Genomic DNA, 19,149 nt, shown 5'->3' with positions numbered 1-19,149 from the left:
CGTGCCGGTTCCATGGGTGGTTTAAGCCAAGCCATCGGCTCGGAGCACGTGGGAGGCGGGAAACCTCTCTTGGGTGGCAAAGGTGGGGAAGGCTTCAAGAGGACTGTACCGCTGCTCATGGCTTGAGACAGCTCCGCTGGGAAAGGAGAGAAACCCATGGTTTACTGGGGCTTTACACAGACCCCCCACTCCCTTGCTTGAGCATCAGAAAGCACCCGAGAGCCCCAGGGCCAAGGCAGGTCCCACTTCTCCACGTGCACTCAGAGGGTCAGCCTGAGCGCATCCCCCCTGCCCCGTGCCGGCCGGGGGCCAGCTCCCGACGTGGAGGTTATACAGCCGCCTCGTGCAACAACCCCAGCAGCGCTGGCCGAACCCATGAACCGTGCAGCTCCTACGCTGCAGAAATGCCTTCAACTATAAACCCCTGCATTTTGACGGGGCAAAAGGACTGAAGTGATGAGAGGAAGAGAGCCAAAGAGCGAATGCAGAACATCAAGCGTCGACTCCCCAAACCGCGAAGCCCCACAACGGTACGTCTCTCCATCTTCGCCCAGCGTTTGAAAGGACACGGGACTCTTGCTGCAGTGGGTTTTTTTAGCCTTACGTATAAAAGGAGCAGGTTCTCATGATGGAGACGTTACCAATCTGCTCGGAAAGGTCCGATTTGAGTTCCCCTGGTTTATTGCAGCGGTCCCTCCCCACCCGTATCAACATGTCCTCCAGCGGTAGGACAAGAGCAAGGAGCAGAAGCGAGCGTCTGTCTAGAAAGGCCTGCGGAGAGGTGGATGCATTTTTCGGATGTTTAGCATTTCTAGACCTTCCCCTTGCTGACGAAAGCCCGAGCCCTGCAAGTCCTCAGCTTGCAGACTTCAGCACCTATTAAAAGCCACACAGGATCAGGCCTGAAGAAGTCAAGCTAGAGCGCTAACAGCTGGATTTAAAGAGGATGTTACCAGCACCTCCCTTAACCAGGGCAGGGTGGTGTCTACAAGTGGGTATAGGTTGCAGCCGTGTTGGTCTAAGTGCAATGCTTCCTCAGCCTGATGAAGGGTCTTTGTACCCGAAAGCTTGCAAAGAAGTTTTCCAACTCTTCGAGTTGGTCTAATAAAAGATACCGGATTTACCCAAAAAACTTTTTAAACACCAGCATCACAGAAGTCCAATATACAGAGATCGATTAGACTTCCAGTGCAGGACCAGAACCGCCCGTTCCAACACTTTCTGTTCTCATTTTTCACAGCCCAAATAATGGGACTTTCACCTGCTCCTGCAGGAGACTCCTCTGCAGTCTAACAGATCTCGGCACTTCTTGATCTTCCTTGGCATTGTTCAGATCAATGCTCGTCACACCCTTACTATCCTGTTCAACATTTCCAGTCCTTCCTATGCTATCCAAGCAAGTCACTTCCATCTGATCATTGAGCTGAAACGATGCAGCTCTGATAACACCTAATCACACCATACCCATCCCGTTTTTCAATACTTGCATCAGGAACCAGGGGCTTGTTGAGTGCTCAAATACTCCAAGGCAAACTGAAGGTGTGAATACAGTGCAAGCCAGCCTACCCACCCAGCTAGCGTGGATAAGACAAGTGGAGATGCAACAGAATGGGCTTTAGTGCAGACTAGCAGCTCAAGATACGAGTATATTAGCACCATATATTAGCACATATATTCACACCTGCAGCTGAGTGTGCAGATATGCCCCCCCCCCTGTAGCCAGGATTGTGAAATCTGTGCTGGATGTGCATCTCCACCACACAAGCAAAACAGGTGCAAACTCTCCCACTCTGTTCCCTTCCACACCCGCTGAACCCCAGGCCTCACCCTACATTGTCGAGCAGACACAGAGGGGGGTGTGTGTGTGTGTGTGTGTGTGTGTGTGTGTGTAAAAAAGGGACCTTGGACCGCTTGCTATCTTCACTTACATTTTTTCAGTGCTGTTTGCAATCAGCGCTGGCGCATTTCAAACACCTTCCATGCTGTGCACAAGACGCTTAAATAAGCAAGAAAGCATTGCGTTGCGTGCACCACAGCAATGGTCAGACTAACAGGGTTATCTAGCGGACGGCAGCCTCTAATACCATGCAAAGTTCAGCTGCAAAACCTGCTGCAGCAAGGAACAGCCTGAAGCACAACCCTGCAAACATCTGCTCTGTATTTATTTTTCAGTCTGGAGAAGCAGTGTTGTTAGGGGAAATGAAAGCTCAGCTTCAGATTGTAGGAGATCTGTCCGCCACCCGACGCCTCCGCCCATGACTCAAACCCAGACCTGCAGAAAGTCCCCAGCTTCCATAATTACAGTCTTGGACTTATCCCACTGCTCTGTCTGTGAACTTCAATCCTGACCTGGGGCATTTTGCTCGCGCGCTCTGAAGATCGGGCAAAGATGGGCTGCGATCGTGAGGTGGCAACTGCTCTTTAAATGACTTCACTCAGGCCACTTAAATCATTTAAATCTGATTTAGGTCATGGGTAAGGCAGGCCTCTAAGCCATTAAACACACGCTACCGGACTAATTATAATACACAGCACTCTCTTAAGCCTGCAGTCCTTAAAACAGGGTATGGCCAGAACACATTTAATTCTCTATTGACCCAACATTGGAGGAAAACCGATCAGCTGATACTTCAGAGCTGGCAGCATTTACCAGGAGCCAGCACTACATTCCCCATATCTGCTGGAGAGCAAAGGGGACAAGTTTCCTATATCCCGACCACCTTTCCCGTACAGGCTCATGCCCCACCTCGGGGATCTGAGGGAGCTCAGACCCCTGCCTCCCCCTGCCCTGGGCTTCGCTGCTGCACCAATTGTGACAGCGGTTTTGCGATGCTGATGTTTTCTGCCATGACCTACCATCTCCCCAGGACACCAAACACAAACCCAAGAAGCTTTCCCTGCCCGTTACGGAGATCGGTGCAAAGCCCCTGGTGTCATTAAGAAACCTGCATCGTCCGGGTCTCTTCCGACCTCCGTGAAAGATGAGCAGGGAGCTAATAAAAGCTGTTGTTTTCAACAGGGATAACTCGACTCCTCTCTCCCTGCCGACCACCCCAACCACCAGCACCCAAAACACCCCCGAGGGATGTCCTCAGATACTTAGCTTCTAGACGCACCTGTTTGGCAGATTTTTCAGCTTGCGGTGAAATCTTAAAGTAATCTGCCCCCGCTCCCAGCAGCCACGATGCTGATGAAATGACCACCAGACCTTTTTTTTTTCCCTTTCTTTTTTAGCTCCCTGCCCAGGGGTTGAGTTTGTAAGGCAGCGGCTCTCGCGTATCAGACACAGGCTGCACCTCGTGCACAGTAACAAAAACCCCCTCCCCTTCCCATGGGATGGCAAGCCTAAAAGCAGGAGGTAACGAGGCCCATTAGCCATACCAGAGAGCAGCATGCACGAAGGTCATCACTTACCTATTAAGGGATTGCTATTCCTGTTGACTGGCTTGGGGGGAGGGATGGGGGGCTGCTTAGCAGGTGCTCCGCTGGCTGCACTTGCGGCAGCAGCTGCGTTAGTGTTGGCAAGAGCAGATAACGCAGTCCTGGGGGCTGGGGTAGGGGCTGTCTTTGCTATGCTGGTGGCAGCGGTAGCAGTGGAGGATGCAGTCCTTGCAGTGCTGCTGGCAGGGGCCGCATCCCTCGCCTGCAGATCATTTGCCTCCTGGGAAGAGGATGAGGGTCTTTTTGGAGGAAGCAAAGGCTGTTTGGGTACATGTGGCTCCCGGGGCTGGCTACTGGACGAGCCTGTGGAGCGGAAGACAAAACCGCGTCAGAGACGGGGACACGCGGGGCTGAGAAAGAAGACTTCTCCGCTGGTACCGCGTGAGGAGAGGGTGGATTTTGCAGGGCACCACAGCATCCAGCTCCTCACCTGGCCTTTTCTTTGGCTCCTCAGCTGGAACAGGCTTCTTGAGGGTTGTCCTCTTCGCAACCTCTTCTTCCAAGTGGTCGAGGTCAGAGATCCCAGAGCCACTAATGGGGACCGTGTGCCCATTCTTCAGTGCCGTGTGACCGAGCTTGTCGGGCTCCTCGCCATCTGGGAGAGGGGTGGAAGAGAAAGGAGCAAACGGAAACCAGTCAGACAGGGCAAGAGACCGGCAGAGTTGACAAAGGTGGCCGGACAGAGCAAACCAACAATAGGATTCCCACCGACAAATTCATAGCCAGCAATTTGCCACTACTCTGTATCACATTACTCCCCATTACTTCTGGAATAGCGCATTAACATCAGTGCTAGATTATCAACCAAGCTAGCATGCTCAAGAGCAGCATATGGCCAGCCTCCTACGATCCTAGCGTGCAAGAGTTATTCCATCAACTAGTTTATTCCCTCCTTGCCTCCCATCCCACGTCCTTACCGACGCAGGAGGGAACGCTATCAGCTTTGCAGCAAGCAAAACTAGCCTGGCCTTAAAGACCAGCACTACGCCACGAACTGCAATCCAGCAGAAGCCGCACTTACAGCTAATGCAATCTCCGGCAGCCTTCTGGGTCCGTGTATTTGAATGAGTCCCTGTGCTACACCGCATGGCAGAACTTGAATTGCTCGCCAAGTTTCTGCTGTGGGTGCACCAGATTTGCCCCAAAGACAAATGTGCAGAACGTGGCTGATGCCCTCGGAGGTCTCACACTTGCTTGTGCACGGCATTGCAGCAGCGTTTGCCGCCAGGAATGACGTTTTGCCCCAAACGGCTGAACAGTGGGGGAGAGGCCATTCCTCGGGGTTTGATTTCTCCTCCGCAGACTGGCCGTCTCTCTAAAAGCACCGTCCATTTTAACCTTGCCTACTTCTGCTAGCACATCTTCTACAGTCTGACGTCTTGCACAGCGGGTGCAGGAAAATGAAGCCCACCACTTACTTCATCAGACATACCAGAGTGCTCCAAGGAGCAAGCAAAGGTCTATCGAAAATGAGAAGATCTTAATATGATCCTACCACTTTACAGGCCTGGATGAGCTATGCAATTCTTTATCCTGATACGGATGCTATCAGAGTTGGAAAATATTACATGGATAAGGAAGGTAGTTTAAGACCAATGATGTAGCCACGATGGTCCAGAAATTATGCAAGAGATGAGAATTTCTTAGGGTGAGATCTTTTACTAGACCAACTATGAAGTCGGGATGAAGTCAGACACACTTTTGAACGCAAGGCCTGACGAAGAACGTCTTGCATTTGAAAGCTTGTCTAACTTGACCCCAACTACACACAGTTGGTCCAATTCATGAGAAAGATGCTCTCGGTTGTTCAGTTTTAGGTGCCCTGAACATTCAGGCACGTGTGATCTTGTGTGGGTGAGTGAACCAGACTTCAGCGTCGCCTCATTTTCGTGGCAGTTGGAGACTCGTTTTTAAATCCAAGTCTCTAAATCCAAGAACCACCCAGAAAAAGCAATCTGGGCTCATGGGAGAGGCGATCTCTTTTATTGGACCAACAAGATTTTTACAAAAAAAAAATATTTGTTTTAATTATTATTATTATCATCAATATATAATAATAATAATAATAATAATATTTTTTTGCAAAATATTTTGTGATCTTTTATTAGACCAAGATTTTTGCAAAAAACAATTTTAATTATTATCATCAATATATAATAATAATATAATAATTAATGTATTATAATAATAGTAGTAGTAGTAGTAATAATAATAAAATAAATAAATAAATATATATACTTTTTTTTTTTTTTTGCAAAAAATCTTGTTGGTCTAATAAAAGAGATCACCTCTCCCATAAGCCCAGATTGCTTTTTCCTCTAGACTAATACGAGAACCACCCGGAGGCACTTATCCCCAGGCCCCCAGTCACTTCTCATCTCCCGAGTCTACAGTCAAAGTCGCATTGCTAGCGTCTCGAGGCACCGCAGGGAGGCACAGACCACCTGGGCTCTCTCTCTACCTCCTTCCCTCCCTCTCGAGAGGAATGCGATTCCTGAAGGGAGAAGAAAGAGGTGTGCCTGGAGCAGCTGGGATCGACTACCCATGCCAAAAAGGCTGGAAGGCAGCATGGGGGGTTTCCTTCCCCGGGCAGAGCTGAAATTCAGCCGACTGCTCCAACCCCAGCTGAAATCCTATAGCCAATAAAACACTCTGCAAGTCCAAACCAGGAATATACCTGCCCCCCATCGCTACTCAAACTCTGCCCCAGTGCCGAGCTTCCCAGACCCAGTCTCCCTTCTCGCGCCACCTCTCCTCCTGGCTCTTCAACTCCAGTGGCTTTCGATCGCAATGTCAGGATCCAGGTCCACGAGCTGGGAGCAGCCCACCCAGGATGTACCCGCATCCCATACCCCACCCCTCTCTCTTCCCTACATCTTCTCCGCATCAGCTCCACTTGTTTCCAAATCCCATCTCATCACACCCCTGCTGTCCTGCCAAGTGCTTGCCTTTGAAATCCAGGGGCAGATTGAAATGTCTAGGGTGACCACTCCTGTGCAGCTGCACCGCATACAAGAGCAAAGAATATATACCAAAGGGGAACCACGGTATCAGGACCCCGAGCTTTCCACAGAAGTTAAAGTGGTTCTTTTCCCCTCTACAGGACAAATACGGTCTTTTTAAATTAAAAAACACAAAACAAAAATCATCTTCAATAAACTGATCTTATAAAATATGGGATTTAAAACCACAAATAGACTCAGTGGTTCCCTGACTTGCAATGCTTATCACAAATCCTGGAAATCAAGAGATGGAAGAGGTTATAAACCTTTAATCTACCCTGTAACAGGGCTGGATTTCCCCTTCATTATACATTTCCTAGCATTTTGCCCAAGCTAGCCGTCACGCTCTCTACTTCCTAAACTGGGCCAGGTCACCGCAGCCAGGAAACAAAATTGCACCCTTATCAACACCCTTGTTGCACCTTATAAACTCTTCCCTCCCTGACGCTGCTGTCTGGAAATGCATTGCATCTACCTTTTTCTCCTCAGCTTCATCCCACGACCTCTTCTTTTATCTGCCTTCGTGCCAGTCTAAGCAACTCCTCTCCCCATCTCTTCTCCTCTTCTTTAGTCGTAATTAAGCCTCATTTAACGCTATCCAATTCCTCCCTCACCACCCACTTTAATCCTTTTGCTGATTTCCTCCCATTTGTCTACATCCGTTTGGGAAGAAGCAGCCTGGAAATGAGCACCGTCATATAGGTGTGTCCTTTATACATCTCCAAACCAACCTTTGCCTCCTTGTTTCCTCGACTCTCCCCAGGCTGCCCAAAAGCTGGGCTAACTTTTTTTTTTTTGGTCCATTGCATTTCATTTGACCTTGTAGGCCTTGAAAGCAATAAAATCCCATGTTAAATCCTAGCTGCGGTATGAAATAGTCTGTAATCTGAAACAGGACCAAACTGTCGGGATGAATGTGACGGGGAGGGACACAGGGGACAAGACAAAAGGCTGGGCAGAGACACAAATACAGCAAAGACAAGAGAGGAAATGACACAGAGGATCCCCCGCTGACAGCAGACAGGAAGACATGCAAGACGCACAATCCACATCATTAGCAATTTCTTCCTTGCTGAATAGGCTGCCTTCCTAACCAGGTGCAGGAGCCAGACAGGGACTGAGCTAACAGGGACAGACAAAGGGGTCACAATTAGCAAAGAGCCCTTGATTGCATTTCATTTAAACGTGGTTATAAGGGGATCAAACTTGGTCAGAGGTAGATCAGCTGCGGAGGACACAGATAAGTGGATGACAAGTTCATGTGCAAGAAAAAACTCACCCTGCTCAGGGTCTTCCAAGAGAACCCCTCTTTTAACCAGCTCCTCTCGCGGCTTTCGCATAGAAATCTTTCGTTCTAAAACTGACATTAAATCGAGAAACAGCACTCAGAAAAACAGGGCAAGCTGGAGGCGGAAGACTCGTTCTGAGAAATATTTGCTCCTTCGAGTGGCTCAAGTCACTTAACTGGGTGTTGAGAAGGAGGGGGAGGTGGGATTTAAAAGCAGGTTAGCTGGGACCTGTATTCTCATATCAGAGCAAAAAAAAAAAAAAAAATGGGCATAGAAAGTGACAGTTCTCACTGATAAGGGGTTTATTTTCCCCTTCTCACCAAGTTTTCTTGTGGTTTCATGTCGTCTGTCTGGACTAGTATCAGTTGAAAGGTGGTTATAGGGAGATTTGAAGGACCCAGGTACTAAAGTCTCTGGTTTAGTCCTCCGATTGGTGAGCTTCTTATCCCCATCTCTAGCAAGGAATGAAGCTTGGCCTCGCACATGCCAGCACCGAGGCAAAGCTGCAGCCAGCCGCCGTAGCTCCCTGAAGCAGACAGGGTTCAGCGGGCTAGCTGCAAAGGATGCACCTCTGGGACAGGCATCCCAGCTGGAGAAAAGACCCCAACAAGCCCGAGACTTTACCTTCAGAAGTCTCCTTAAACTTGTCGCTGCTTTTCTTTTTCCTCCACTTCCAAGGCTTAAAGATCTTGCCAAAGCCCGAGAACTTGCTTTTCCTCTTCGTGGGGGGCGTAGCGTCTCCAGACTCCAGCACGTCTACCCCCATCCCGGCGTCACCCACGGGATGATCCACTTCCTCAGCTACACAGGATGAAAAAGCAAAAAGTGACATGCGCGCTCCCCAAAACAGACCTGCTAGGTCTTCTTCCCACCCAGCCAGACCACGGACCCCGGCAAAAGCGATGATGCACGTTCATGCGGGGGGACTCCATGCCTTCACAGAGCCAGTCAGCGTCTCGCGCGAGCCAAGTTTTCGACATCAACAGGCTCTAACATACAGCGGTGGGCAAAGAGTGACTGGTTAAGAGACCCCCAAGCAAAATGAGGATTAGTGAATTGCTATACCATGTTATAATTCAGGCCTCGGAGCACAAATTAAACCCTTTAATTGTAGTCACTATTCTTCAGCTGAAAGCAATTGTGCCGAACACAAGTCGTTGCATGAATGAAATGCCTTTCCTCGTGCCGGGTGGCAGATTTCCATGAATGCAGACCCCGTTGAAGTTACCAGCCCATCACAAGAGATCTAGAAAGAAGCCTGTCCCATCCCCTCGCTCCCACCCATCCCGCATGCACACACAAAACGACGGCAACCCCGGGCCAAGAGCAACAAGCTCAGGAAAGCAACACAATACAGCCTCACCAACTCCACCTCCGGTGCTTACAATTCTCAGAAGGGCACAGCGGAGGAGAAATATTTCCTTAACTCAGTGCATCAAAAGAGCCCCCTTATAAAAGGAGCAACCAAGCTCAAGCTGCTGGAGCATGCAGCTTTCTGGGAACTTACTGAGAGGGTAGGGGCAGCTCACAAACAAGCAGCAAGGACTTATAGTAAGATGCTTCATGGGCACAACTTATAGGCTGAGGATATCTGGTGTGCAGGAAGGGAGAGCCCCCAAGTCACGCTACAGACCCCACAATAGGGCTCAGCGCCTAGAAAAGAGCTTAGCACAGTACTCGAGGGCACTGCCCAGCCCAGCACACGGGGCCTCCCTGCACTGGTACATTTGAGCACTTTCTTTTTTCTGGATAACTGCAAATTAAGCTTCCGTGAGGTTTGCAGACTTTCTGGATTCATGAAAGAACCTCTCAACCAGGTTACACTTGCCATGTATCCCAGTGGCTTTTTCGAAATGATCCTGGACTCGCAGGACGTTCACCCTTGCAAGGTGGGAGAGAAATCAGCTGAAAAAAGGGGATTTTCTAGGAAGACCGTAGCATGTGAAAATAGAAGAGCATCATACATTTGGTCCCAGCCTTCCTGGAACAGCTAAAGGACGGTGCCCCAGGGGTCAGGGTATTATTTTAACAGCAAGGACACGAGAAGAAGAATGAAAAACAACAGGAAAGCATCGTTTGGTCCATTTTGCTAGGGCTTCATCCAGCAAACCCTTGGTTCCACGTGTCACATAACATTCAAAGAAGGGCTAAGCAGGCAGGGACCGCCGTCTCACCCCCTTGGTGTCAACACAGCTCCCCCGTTACAACGTGATGCAATAGGATCGAGGTCCCCAGCTGCTCCCTCTGGGAGCCAGGTAGCGATGGGACAAGCTTTAGGACGGACACGGGACAACACAAGGTATGTTAATAAGTCACGAGGAGCAGGACAAGTATTCAAGGAGTTCTTACAGGGACGTGGGGGGCGGAGGAAAAGGCAGTGGGAGAAGAGCAAACTTTAATGACTGCTGCAATGCCGGCGGGGAAGAGCGATCAGAAACCAGACTTCTGCGAAGAACCTGATGTGAAATGACAAAACAGCTGGAATTCTGCATAGGAGTCCATGCCACAACAGGCCGGGGTGGCAGGGATCGGAAAGGGAAAGAAGGAGATCAAAATATCCATGCATTTTCAAATATTCCCTTGCCTGAACTAGTTGGAAAGTATTTGCAAAGCTGACATCCTGGCCTCAAACATGGGCCAGCCAGATTTTTTAAAAAACACACACGCTAAACAGCATGTTTCTCCCTGCTTTATAGAAATTTCTCTCTCCTGACTCACTAGAAATCCAGCTTTGATGTGGAAATGTTTTTTATTGGCCCTCTCCATTAGGAAGTCTGATTCAGTCAGCACCAGTTAAATAGGTGATCTCAGTCACAGTTAGCATCTACTTCCGAAGCAAAGGTAAATTCAAAGTTGTAGCTGGTTACTGCAAGCACGTAAGACGAGAGGAAGAAGCGGACACCTGCATGAAAGGAGCACACAAGACACCAGTGTAATGATGATTTTACCTGGAGAGCAACAGAGACAAAGCGGGGAGGGGAGGGAAAAGAGATCAGCCTGGAATTTAAGACTCCAAACGCCTGGAAGTCGAAAGGCAATTTCTTTTAGAGACCGCAGCACTGCAAAGTGTGGGAAGAGTGCGAGTCATTTGAAAAAGCTGCATTCGCTTTGCTCAGCAGAGCGTTCGGAAGCTCCCGGGGCAAGGGACGACTCTTGCCAGGGACAAACTGGGTTGCATTTGGGACTGAAGTGCCATCCGGGCATTTGAGCCTGTGCTTGGTGACCGCCTCCTCCTGGGACAGCCGTGGGAGCATTATGGAAGGCCAGGTCCAAGTACAAATCGGCAGCCCAGGCTACCAGGAGGAATGCAGCGCTCGTGCTCTCCGTCAGCTGAGGTTTCCACGTGCTGTGCTAAGCAAAATAAAAGCTTTATTAAAAGAAAACTGAACCACCTGTCAGCTCCGCAGATTAAGCGCTTTGAGGCCACAGCTCAGCAAGGGCAGCTTCTCCACTTCCAGTGCAAGGAAGGGATGCATGCTTTTTCTTCTGCAGCAACCTTTGGAGGACTGGAAGCAGGGGACGGACAAGCAAGGTGACAAGCAGAAATCCCACCATCTCCCTGCTAACCAGCCGGTAGCTAGAAAGACAAAGTAAAGGCAGCATAAGGCTGAAAAGCTTCGCTCACCGAAGCAAAGTCTAACTCTCCTAAGATTCACTGCTGGCTGTCGGATCAAATCTCTCAGGTCCGACTCTGGCCCAGAAGTGGATGCAATTCCCATCGACTTCGGGAAGATTTGGTTTAGGCTACTTTGAGCTGGTTCATGAGAAGGATGCAGTGGTTTGGACACGTAACAAGGCCAACACCGTCCTGCAGGATGCTGTGGACGGACGAGGAAGAGGACAAGTTGGATCACCAACATCAAAGCCAGGATGGGATTAAAAAGGGAACGATTGTACAAGGATTGCAAAAGGCCGGAAAGAAGGGGAGAAAGTTATTGCTACAGCAAAAGGTGCCCCAATGGTCAGTGCAGCCTCGGGACTGACTTGACTTGGAGCTGCTCGTCCCTTTGGCCTGGCAGGATAAAACTCCTCTCTGCATTGCATTATTACATTATCCGGCTCTCACTGAAACACTCTGCCCACCCGGGGAATGTGCGTCATGAAGACAGGTCCCTTCCTCATGCCTCGTTTATCTGCAACGCGATGCACGTGGACAATGGGGAGGGAGGGACGGGGTCAGACTGCAAGCGCTACCGAGCCACAACCACATCCAGCAAGTTTTGCAAGGTGCTGCGATCACCTGTGCTGCTCTTCCTCTTGCTGTCAATAACAAGCAAGTGGAGCCAGGCATGCAACGAGTCTGCTATGATGCAACCCGGTACAGCATTCGTTCTTCTGTCTTAATTAGAGGGTGGGTCAGCGCCGCAGCTGCGTGTTAAGAGTGACATGTATTTTGAGCAGCTGCGTTGCTCAGCGGTTGTTCACGCTGGGTAGGGCGTGCGCTTCTCGGGCCGGCCAAGGCAAGAATCCAGACTCACGGGCACATTCGGTTTCAGCACAATTCTCTTTTGAATCAGCGGACAGCGACGAGAAGGCGGCGCGCGAAGGGGCTTGGTATTGGCGCACGCGGGAGCCCTCCAGGCAAGGCGATTTCTCACCGCCTCTCCCTGGTTTGCTGCAGAGCGAAGTGCAGGGCTGCTTTTCTCCCAAACACGCCTGTGTCGAGTCAGGAGCCGGGGACCGCGCCAAGGAGCCGCAACCGGCGCGCTGGGAAAGGGACGGCTGCACGGGAGCTGGAAATTATTACAAGCAAGGGCGTGAGCTTTTGCTTTGGCAGCTCCTTCCAAAGCCCGCCTCGGGGATCTCGCTCAGGGTGGCACGTTCAAGTCGACGCCGAGGGCAGCTGCGAGACCACAGAACCTCAAAGCTTCGCTTTCCAGGCCGGGACCCAGATTTTAAACTCTGAACTTGTGTGAATACAGCAGTGTCCTCACTAACCGGTCAGGAGCTTTCGAATGAAAACCCTCTTTCACGTGCATCCACCGCTGCAACCTTGCCTGGCCGTTTTTTGCAGAACCAGCATGGAAGTTTGTTTGAAAAAAAACAAAAATCATTGCCTCAAACCAGTTTCAAACAAGCACGCTCCCCTGGGCAAGCATTAGCGTTGCACCTCCGTTAGTAGAGTCCTAGGGCCCTGTAGTCGACCGGTCCTTCAATCCCTGACATCCCGTGGTTTAACGCTCGGCTCTCCACGTACCGAAGAATCCCGGGCGAGCGTGACGCACTCCCTCCCTCCGCGTGAGGGCATGGGTCTTACCTACCAGAAGTCAAGTATATTTTAACTAGCACTCAACCGCTCTACCTGCTTGCTCGCATGCGGAGCAGACACTCCGGTCCCATCGCAGGAATAGGATCACGCAGCAAAGTCGGGCTGCACTACACCTAATCCAGGCTCCTGCTCAAGGCACGATCAGCCCCTAAATCACCCCAGCCAAGTCTCTGTCCAACCTGCTCTCGACAACTTCCAGGGATGGAGATGTCTTGTGATGCAATGCAACCGCGGCTCCCCCGATGCACGTGTGAACCGACTGTAGGGTTGGACGTTGGTACCGACCCCGCTGTGCCGACACTCCAGACCACTCCACTATTTAGGACATCCCAATTCAAACTGTATTTTAAACTATACGAGAGAGACTGAGCTATTAAAAGCGGTTTTATTGAGGGCAGCACGTCGCAGATTAAAATCACACGTGCCTAAACAGAAGCTCTGTAGTTCATTTACGCTGGGTATTTTGAAATCATCTCGCTTGGGATTTTTCTCCCTGCATCGTGTTCAGACACAGAAAAGCAGCGCTGGGTTACGGATAGCTTTCACTTCCCATTTGTACGGGGGATTTTTTCCAGCCAACAGTACTCATTTCATTGACAGAAACCAGCTTCTTCAAAGGAGCTCTTTAAGGGTCTAAGTTTCCAGATGCACTCCAAGCTTATTGCCTCCAGCACAGCCAACAAATGGCTTCATGTTTGACTACCAGCTTGTCATCGAGGCAAAAGTAGTTAGTGCAGATATTTCCCAGAGTGAAGGCTTTTTTTTTTTTTTTTAATCTCTGTTACCATAGAGAAAGTCGGGTCTCCTAATAGATGAAAACCTGCAAAGCGAGAATCTCTGGATTCTCCTTAAAGGACTCTTCACCCTTCACAGGGAGAAACTCTGCAAGCCCCACAGCTACCGTGATGGGAGCCGCTCCAGGAACAGACCGGGAACTATGAAATCCCTTCATCCGGGGGTTGTCAACCTGTGGTCCGTGGACCCCTGGGTAGGGGGTCTGCAGACTATGTTTAAGGGGTCCATGAAAGACAACTATGATCAAGGAGAAGTATGTGGATATGCACACTTACAATTCAAAGGTGTCCGCACCTCCATTCAAATTTTTTTTTAGGGGTCTGCAAAGAAAAAAAGGGTGAAAACCTCTGCCTTAATCCACTGGTGGACACTCCTTTCTCAGTGCTGGGCACCCAGGATAGGGGGTCTTGGAAGGATCACCAAAAATCAAAGCCGAACCGTGCTCATAATAAACGGTATCATTTGGGAACCAAGAGTTCTAATTTTTTGTAGGTCTTATAAGTAGGGGAGACGCCTAGACTAGAGCGCAGCTTTGGGGAAGTTTTGAAACGCCAGCTGAACTCGGGTCGCGTGCTATCGACACCCTGCATGGACACAAAGGAGTCGAATTGTGGTTCTTAACCTGGTATTATCCGTATCAATGGACCCACCCTGGAGCTCCATGCGAAGGCAAGAGTTGAAGGGTATGAAAAAGCATTACAGGATTTCATCTTGGATGCAGAGGTGGAGTCATACTGAAATACCAGCTTACCACAGCCGAGGAGTTGCTCCTGAAGAAAAATGGAAATCCTTTAGAGGAATGTAAAGCTAGAAGAACCGAGCGTGGGACTTCACACAGGTTTTCTACCATCAGGTTTTACATGAGAGGGAACGCGTCCTGCCTTGCCCCGCTGCGGCAACTTCCCAATGACGGTTTTCTTGCAAGAACAGCTCAGGAACGACTGACCTGAGGCTGAAAGATGCTCTCCCAGGTCATTTGTCCTACCTTTGGCGTCTTAAATGGTAGCTGTACTTTATGATACAAGCAGCTAAATATTTCCCAGAAACTTAGCGATTGCCCTGTCCAATACATCGCACTAAGTGCAATAGGTATAAAGTGCAGGCTGCCGATATAAAGACAAGGATGGAGCAAACGTACTAGTCTTGCCTCGATCAAGAGATAATCTTCTCTCATTTCACTTTCAGAAGCTAGCAGTGCTTCACTTTTGCACGAAGATCGAATACAGCTGGGCGGTTGTGAGCAGGGGTCGTACCATACATTTCACGGCGTTGTTTCTGGCCTGTATTGCTTCAAGCTCCGAGACCGCAGGTCACGTAGAAGCAAACCTCTCTCTCCATTATGGTAGTCGCAAGAGGTCTAACTAGGTGAGCTCCCCGTTTATAGGGAAATGCCGTAGTTTTCCTCTATTCACGAACCTCAAAGCTCATCAACATGCTAAACTGCATCAATATATTTTAAAAGTCAATGCAAAAAGGTCCCGAACATTTTGTTTGAAAGCAGGTTTATGCCAGCTTTAGTCAATTAGGGAGAGATTTAAGCTACGCACAAGTGTCTACATCGGGGGTGGGCAAAATGTGGCCCGGGGGCCAGATGCAGCCCGCCAGGCCATTCAATCCAGCCCACGGGGCCCCTAAAAAATTTAGAAAATGAATACTAATCTGCCCCGGGCTGCCTGTCATGCGGCCCTCGATGGCTTGCCGAAACTCAGTAAGCGCCCTCTGCCCAAAATAATTGCCCACCCCTGGTCTAGACAGCAGTTTGCACCGATTCAACTGGCACAAGTGCATATGCATGCGTGTGAACAAGGCTCTTTTTCAGGGAGTTGTGTTTTTAAAAAAGCTCGCCTTTCACAGGAAAAAAAGAAAACAAGCTTTCCTCTATAGAAACCAATGCATTTTGACTTCTAACTGCCATAGTTATGACTCCAACATCCTTTATTTCTTATGATCTAGCATTTTCTCTTGTATGGGACTAAACTAAAACATCACGCACTTTAAATGCAGGGCCCACGTGGTTTTGCACTGGAAACTAAGCTCCATCTCACTTGTCCTCCTAACAAGCATTTGATATATGGGGCTGCTGAACTACAGCGATGCATACTGCTAGGTGGTTGTATTAAAAGTTACTGCGTAGGTACAGTGGGCTGTGTGTCAAAATGCCCAAATGTGTGGATATAAATATATACAGAGAGAGAACCCAAATGTGTGGATATAAATATATACAGAGAAAAAGCATTTATGTGTGTGTGTGTGTGTGTGTGTGCGCGCGCGCGCGCGCTCGTGTGTGTTCTCTATCTATATTTATATATTATATAATGTGCTCATATATATATATGCTATATATCTATCTATCTATATGAGCAAATGTACATTATATAATATATAAATATTATATCATATATATTATATTATATAATGTACATTTGCTCCAGGAGCAGAAAGCATTTAGGGCCTCCCAAGAGGTCTTCCGAGCGCCTGGGGAATCAGCAAGGAAAGGTGCGCACGCTTGGCACCCACCCTGTCCATCTCTATGCCCTCTTCACCAGCTTTTTACCAGCAGGATTCATAGGCAAGTTTCTGAACCAAAGCCCTACGTGACCAGGAAGCACAGCCACCAGCTTGGTCCAGTGCCACGTGCTCGAGGAGCAGCTCTAGCACTTCCATTACTCACGCTGCTGGAATGACTTACAGAAAGGAAAATAGGTTCGACTCCTACTTCCTACTCCTACACCCTGGAAAACCGGACTTTGCTTCCACCCCCGCCCCATACACACCCCTCTCTCAGCCTTTTACATCTGGGTTATGCTCTGAAGAGCACTGATCACCCTTCGATGACTCCCGAGTCAAGTCAGGGGTGTGCTTGCAAGACTTTGCTGGCGTGGCTAGGCCAACAAAGCACCCCTCGTATAGATGCAGCCCCTTCTGGCAAAATGGCTTTTGCCTCTAGAGCAGCATTTCACTCAGATAAGCTCTCCCAGCCAAGTGCTGCTTTGCCAAACCAAGCCCATTGCCCGAATTTTACTGACGCAGCTTTGTTACCACCGCCAGCCAAACAGCAGCTGCCTGCAGGGCTGGCTGCGAGGACAGCTGTAGGGTCCTGTCCACACTGCAAAGTTGCCCCTAGGAGCCCAATCCAAATCCTTTCCAGGTAACCTAGCACCACCATGCCAATGGCCACTGCAGATGCAATAGTGGTCTCCGTTCTGCTCCTTCCCCACGAGCTACGGTGTAGAAAGCAGGAAAGACGGCTGCGGGCAGATAGGACAGAACACACAAATGAGTCCCAGGGATGATGATTAAGGGGACGTCATTTTGCAGCAGTCGCTTTTCAAGCCATAACAGCACATACTGAGCTAAATTTGTCTAACTTCCAACACTAAAAAAAAAATAAATCCCACTAATATCCTGGCATGTGGACCGGCAAAGAGGAGCAGCCTTGACGTTAAAGCGGTAAGTAATGCGTTGTGTTACCCCATCCATCTGCTTCCATCACAACTGGGCAAGACGGGGAACGAGAGCCCCAGCCCTCCGTGCCTTTGTCTCCGTACATCCCCGACCCCCAAAGTAACTTAACAGGACTTTTGTTCTCAGGAGCATCCTTTCAGGCTCAGTGCAGAGTCTACAAGAGCTATGCCTTCACACTCCGAATCGATGCAGCAAGTTGGTACCTTGTTCAAGCCGAATAAAGAAGTATAATAGAGAGCTAATATTCAGATATAAAGACACACAAGCTTTTTTGACTTATGGGCAGAGGAAAATAGCATCACGACACCAAATCACCCCTTTCCCCTCACTCAGACCGTGGATCTCCGGCACCTCATAAGAGGGCAGCCCAAGTCGGATCAAATCTGCCTCCCAACCCTTCATAAATCCAAGGGTGAGGTGCTATTAATTTCCACTGATAACCCAAGATGGACGTTTTACTGCTGCCTCCACCCCCCCGCATCCCTCCACCTCTCATACCATATTTTTAGCAGCTCTTGAACAAGCCTAGTAAGGAGAAGAAACAAAAATACAGCACTAGTTTCATCTAAAAGTTATCACGCCCCTTGCAAAGCACCTGGGAAGTTGAAAGTTATGATGCAAAACTGGTTCCCTGGGAAAGGGAATCAGTCCTTTACACTGAGGAGCTTTCCATCTGCAAATGATCAGAGAGGTGCTTGTCGAGTATAACAGCTCTACCCATCAAAGGGGAAACACCAAGAGTAAAGGACTTCCTCTGGCTCGCACCGCAAGGCAGTGACAGGCATGTGGGAGCAGCACCCAGCCCAGGAGCCTTCTGGCTCTACTCGCTGACCCTCACTCCCGGGCAGGGAAGGGAAAGCCCAGCCCCGTCCCGTGCACGAACCACTGGGGTGTAGCAAAGCAATCGAATTCAGTTTCCAGATCTGAAACTCTGCGGTTGCTGGAGACACCCCGACTCCACCTGCACTCTCCCCGTTCGGTGAAGTCCATCAGCTCCACAACGCTCAAAATTAGAGCTGCCCCCTTATCAAAGCAAAAAACGGCCGAGACCGAAAAATTGGCTCGGTCGTCTTGTATCGATTCGAGAAACGGCCACGACTGAAAAATTGTCTCGGCTGGCTTGCACCGATTCAAGAAACGGCAGAGATTGATGCAAGCCAGCCGAGCCCATTTTTCAATTCGCGATAGCTGCTCCACGCAGCGTGGTGTCGCAACTCTGCAATGCTCCCCGCCGGGGCAGATGAGGGGTTCGATCCCAGGGAGGTCATCTCTATTAACCCACGTCCCTGCACCTGCCTATTAATGGCTGGATCACAGACCATCGCCGACAAACGCAGCACAGTCTGTCCCAAGTGACCGGCAGGGATGCGGTGCACAGCAAGCCCACCAACGAATGCGTTGCACAGCAAGCACACGAACAGGGGAGGAAGGAGACCGAGTTCTCACTCTAGTTACTCTCGTCCCAGCCAGAAACCTCCCCAGGTCTAGTGATCTGTGCAGGGTACACAATCCTAGCTTTCCACTCCCATGCACACCTGCAATCCTGCCCCGGTTCAGCCCCAGGTTGCTCTGCTCCTCTTCCCTCCATTACTCACCGAATGCAGTTGGACTTACTGGTCTCGAGTAGAGCGTCTGCCCCATGATTAGACTTTTTTTTTTTTTTGGTCGGGAGCTCTCTAAAAAGCAGCCTGCCCGATGCAAGCGCTACAGTCCTTTAAAGTGATAAATCCATGCGTCGGGCTGGGGAGATATCCAGCACGGCACGATCGCAGAGACTGCCAGGACTCAGGAAATGGCATGGGTGTCACTCGATCCACCGTAGCTCCTGTTCTTCCTGTACCCCAGGCCCGGGCACTTGTGATTCTCATAAATAAGCTCCCGTGCCAGC

General features: G+C 49.7%; 1 protein-coding gene across 2 annotated transcripts in view; it reads right to left on the bottom strand.

Moving 5' to 3' along the window:
- The window catches only part of PHACTR4 (phosphatase and actin regulator 4), a 26,679-nt gene extending 7,536 nt beyond the window's left edge, over positions 1-19,143 (bottom strand). The window contains exons 1-6 of one of the 2 annotated variants that reach the window (XM_006031898.3): positions 18,857-19,143; positions 8,357-8,533; positions 7,723-7,803; positions 3,872-4,036; positions 3,415-3,744; positions 49-136 (exon numbers count right to left, since the gene is read on the bottom strand). In XM_006031898.3, coding sequence (XP_006031960.1) covers positions 49-136; positions 3,415-3,744; positions 3,872-4,036; positions 7,723-7,803; positions 8,357-8,533; positions 18,857-18,902 — 887 coding nt within the window. In that variant the 5' untranslated portion in view covers positions 18,903-19,143. The remainder of the gene's footprint in view (positions 1-48; positions 137-3,414; positions 3,745-3,871; positions 4,037-7,722; positions 7,804-8,356; positions 8,534-18,856) is intronic. The other variant, XM_025213579.1, reaches the window with a different exon arrangement.
- Between the last annotated feature and the right edge of the window lie 6 nt (positions 19,144-19,149).

The sequence above is a fragment of the Alligator sinensis genome, unplaced genomic scaffold, assembly GCF_000455745.1.
Source record: "Alligator sinensis unplaced genomic scaffold, ASM45574v1 scaffold1123_1, whole genome shotgun sequence".
In the NCBI taxonomy this organism is placed as follows: domain Eukaryota; kingdom Metazoa; phylum Chordata; order Crocodylia; family Alligatoridae; genus Alligator; species Alligator sinensis.
This window is presented reverse-complemented; position numbering and strand designations above follow the sequence as displayed.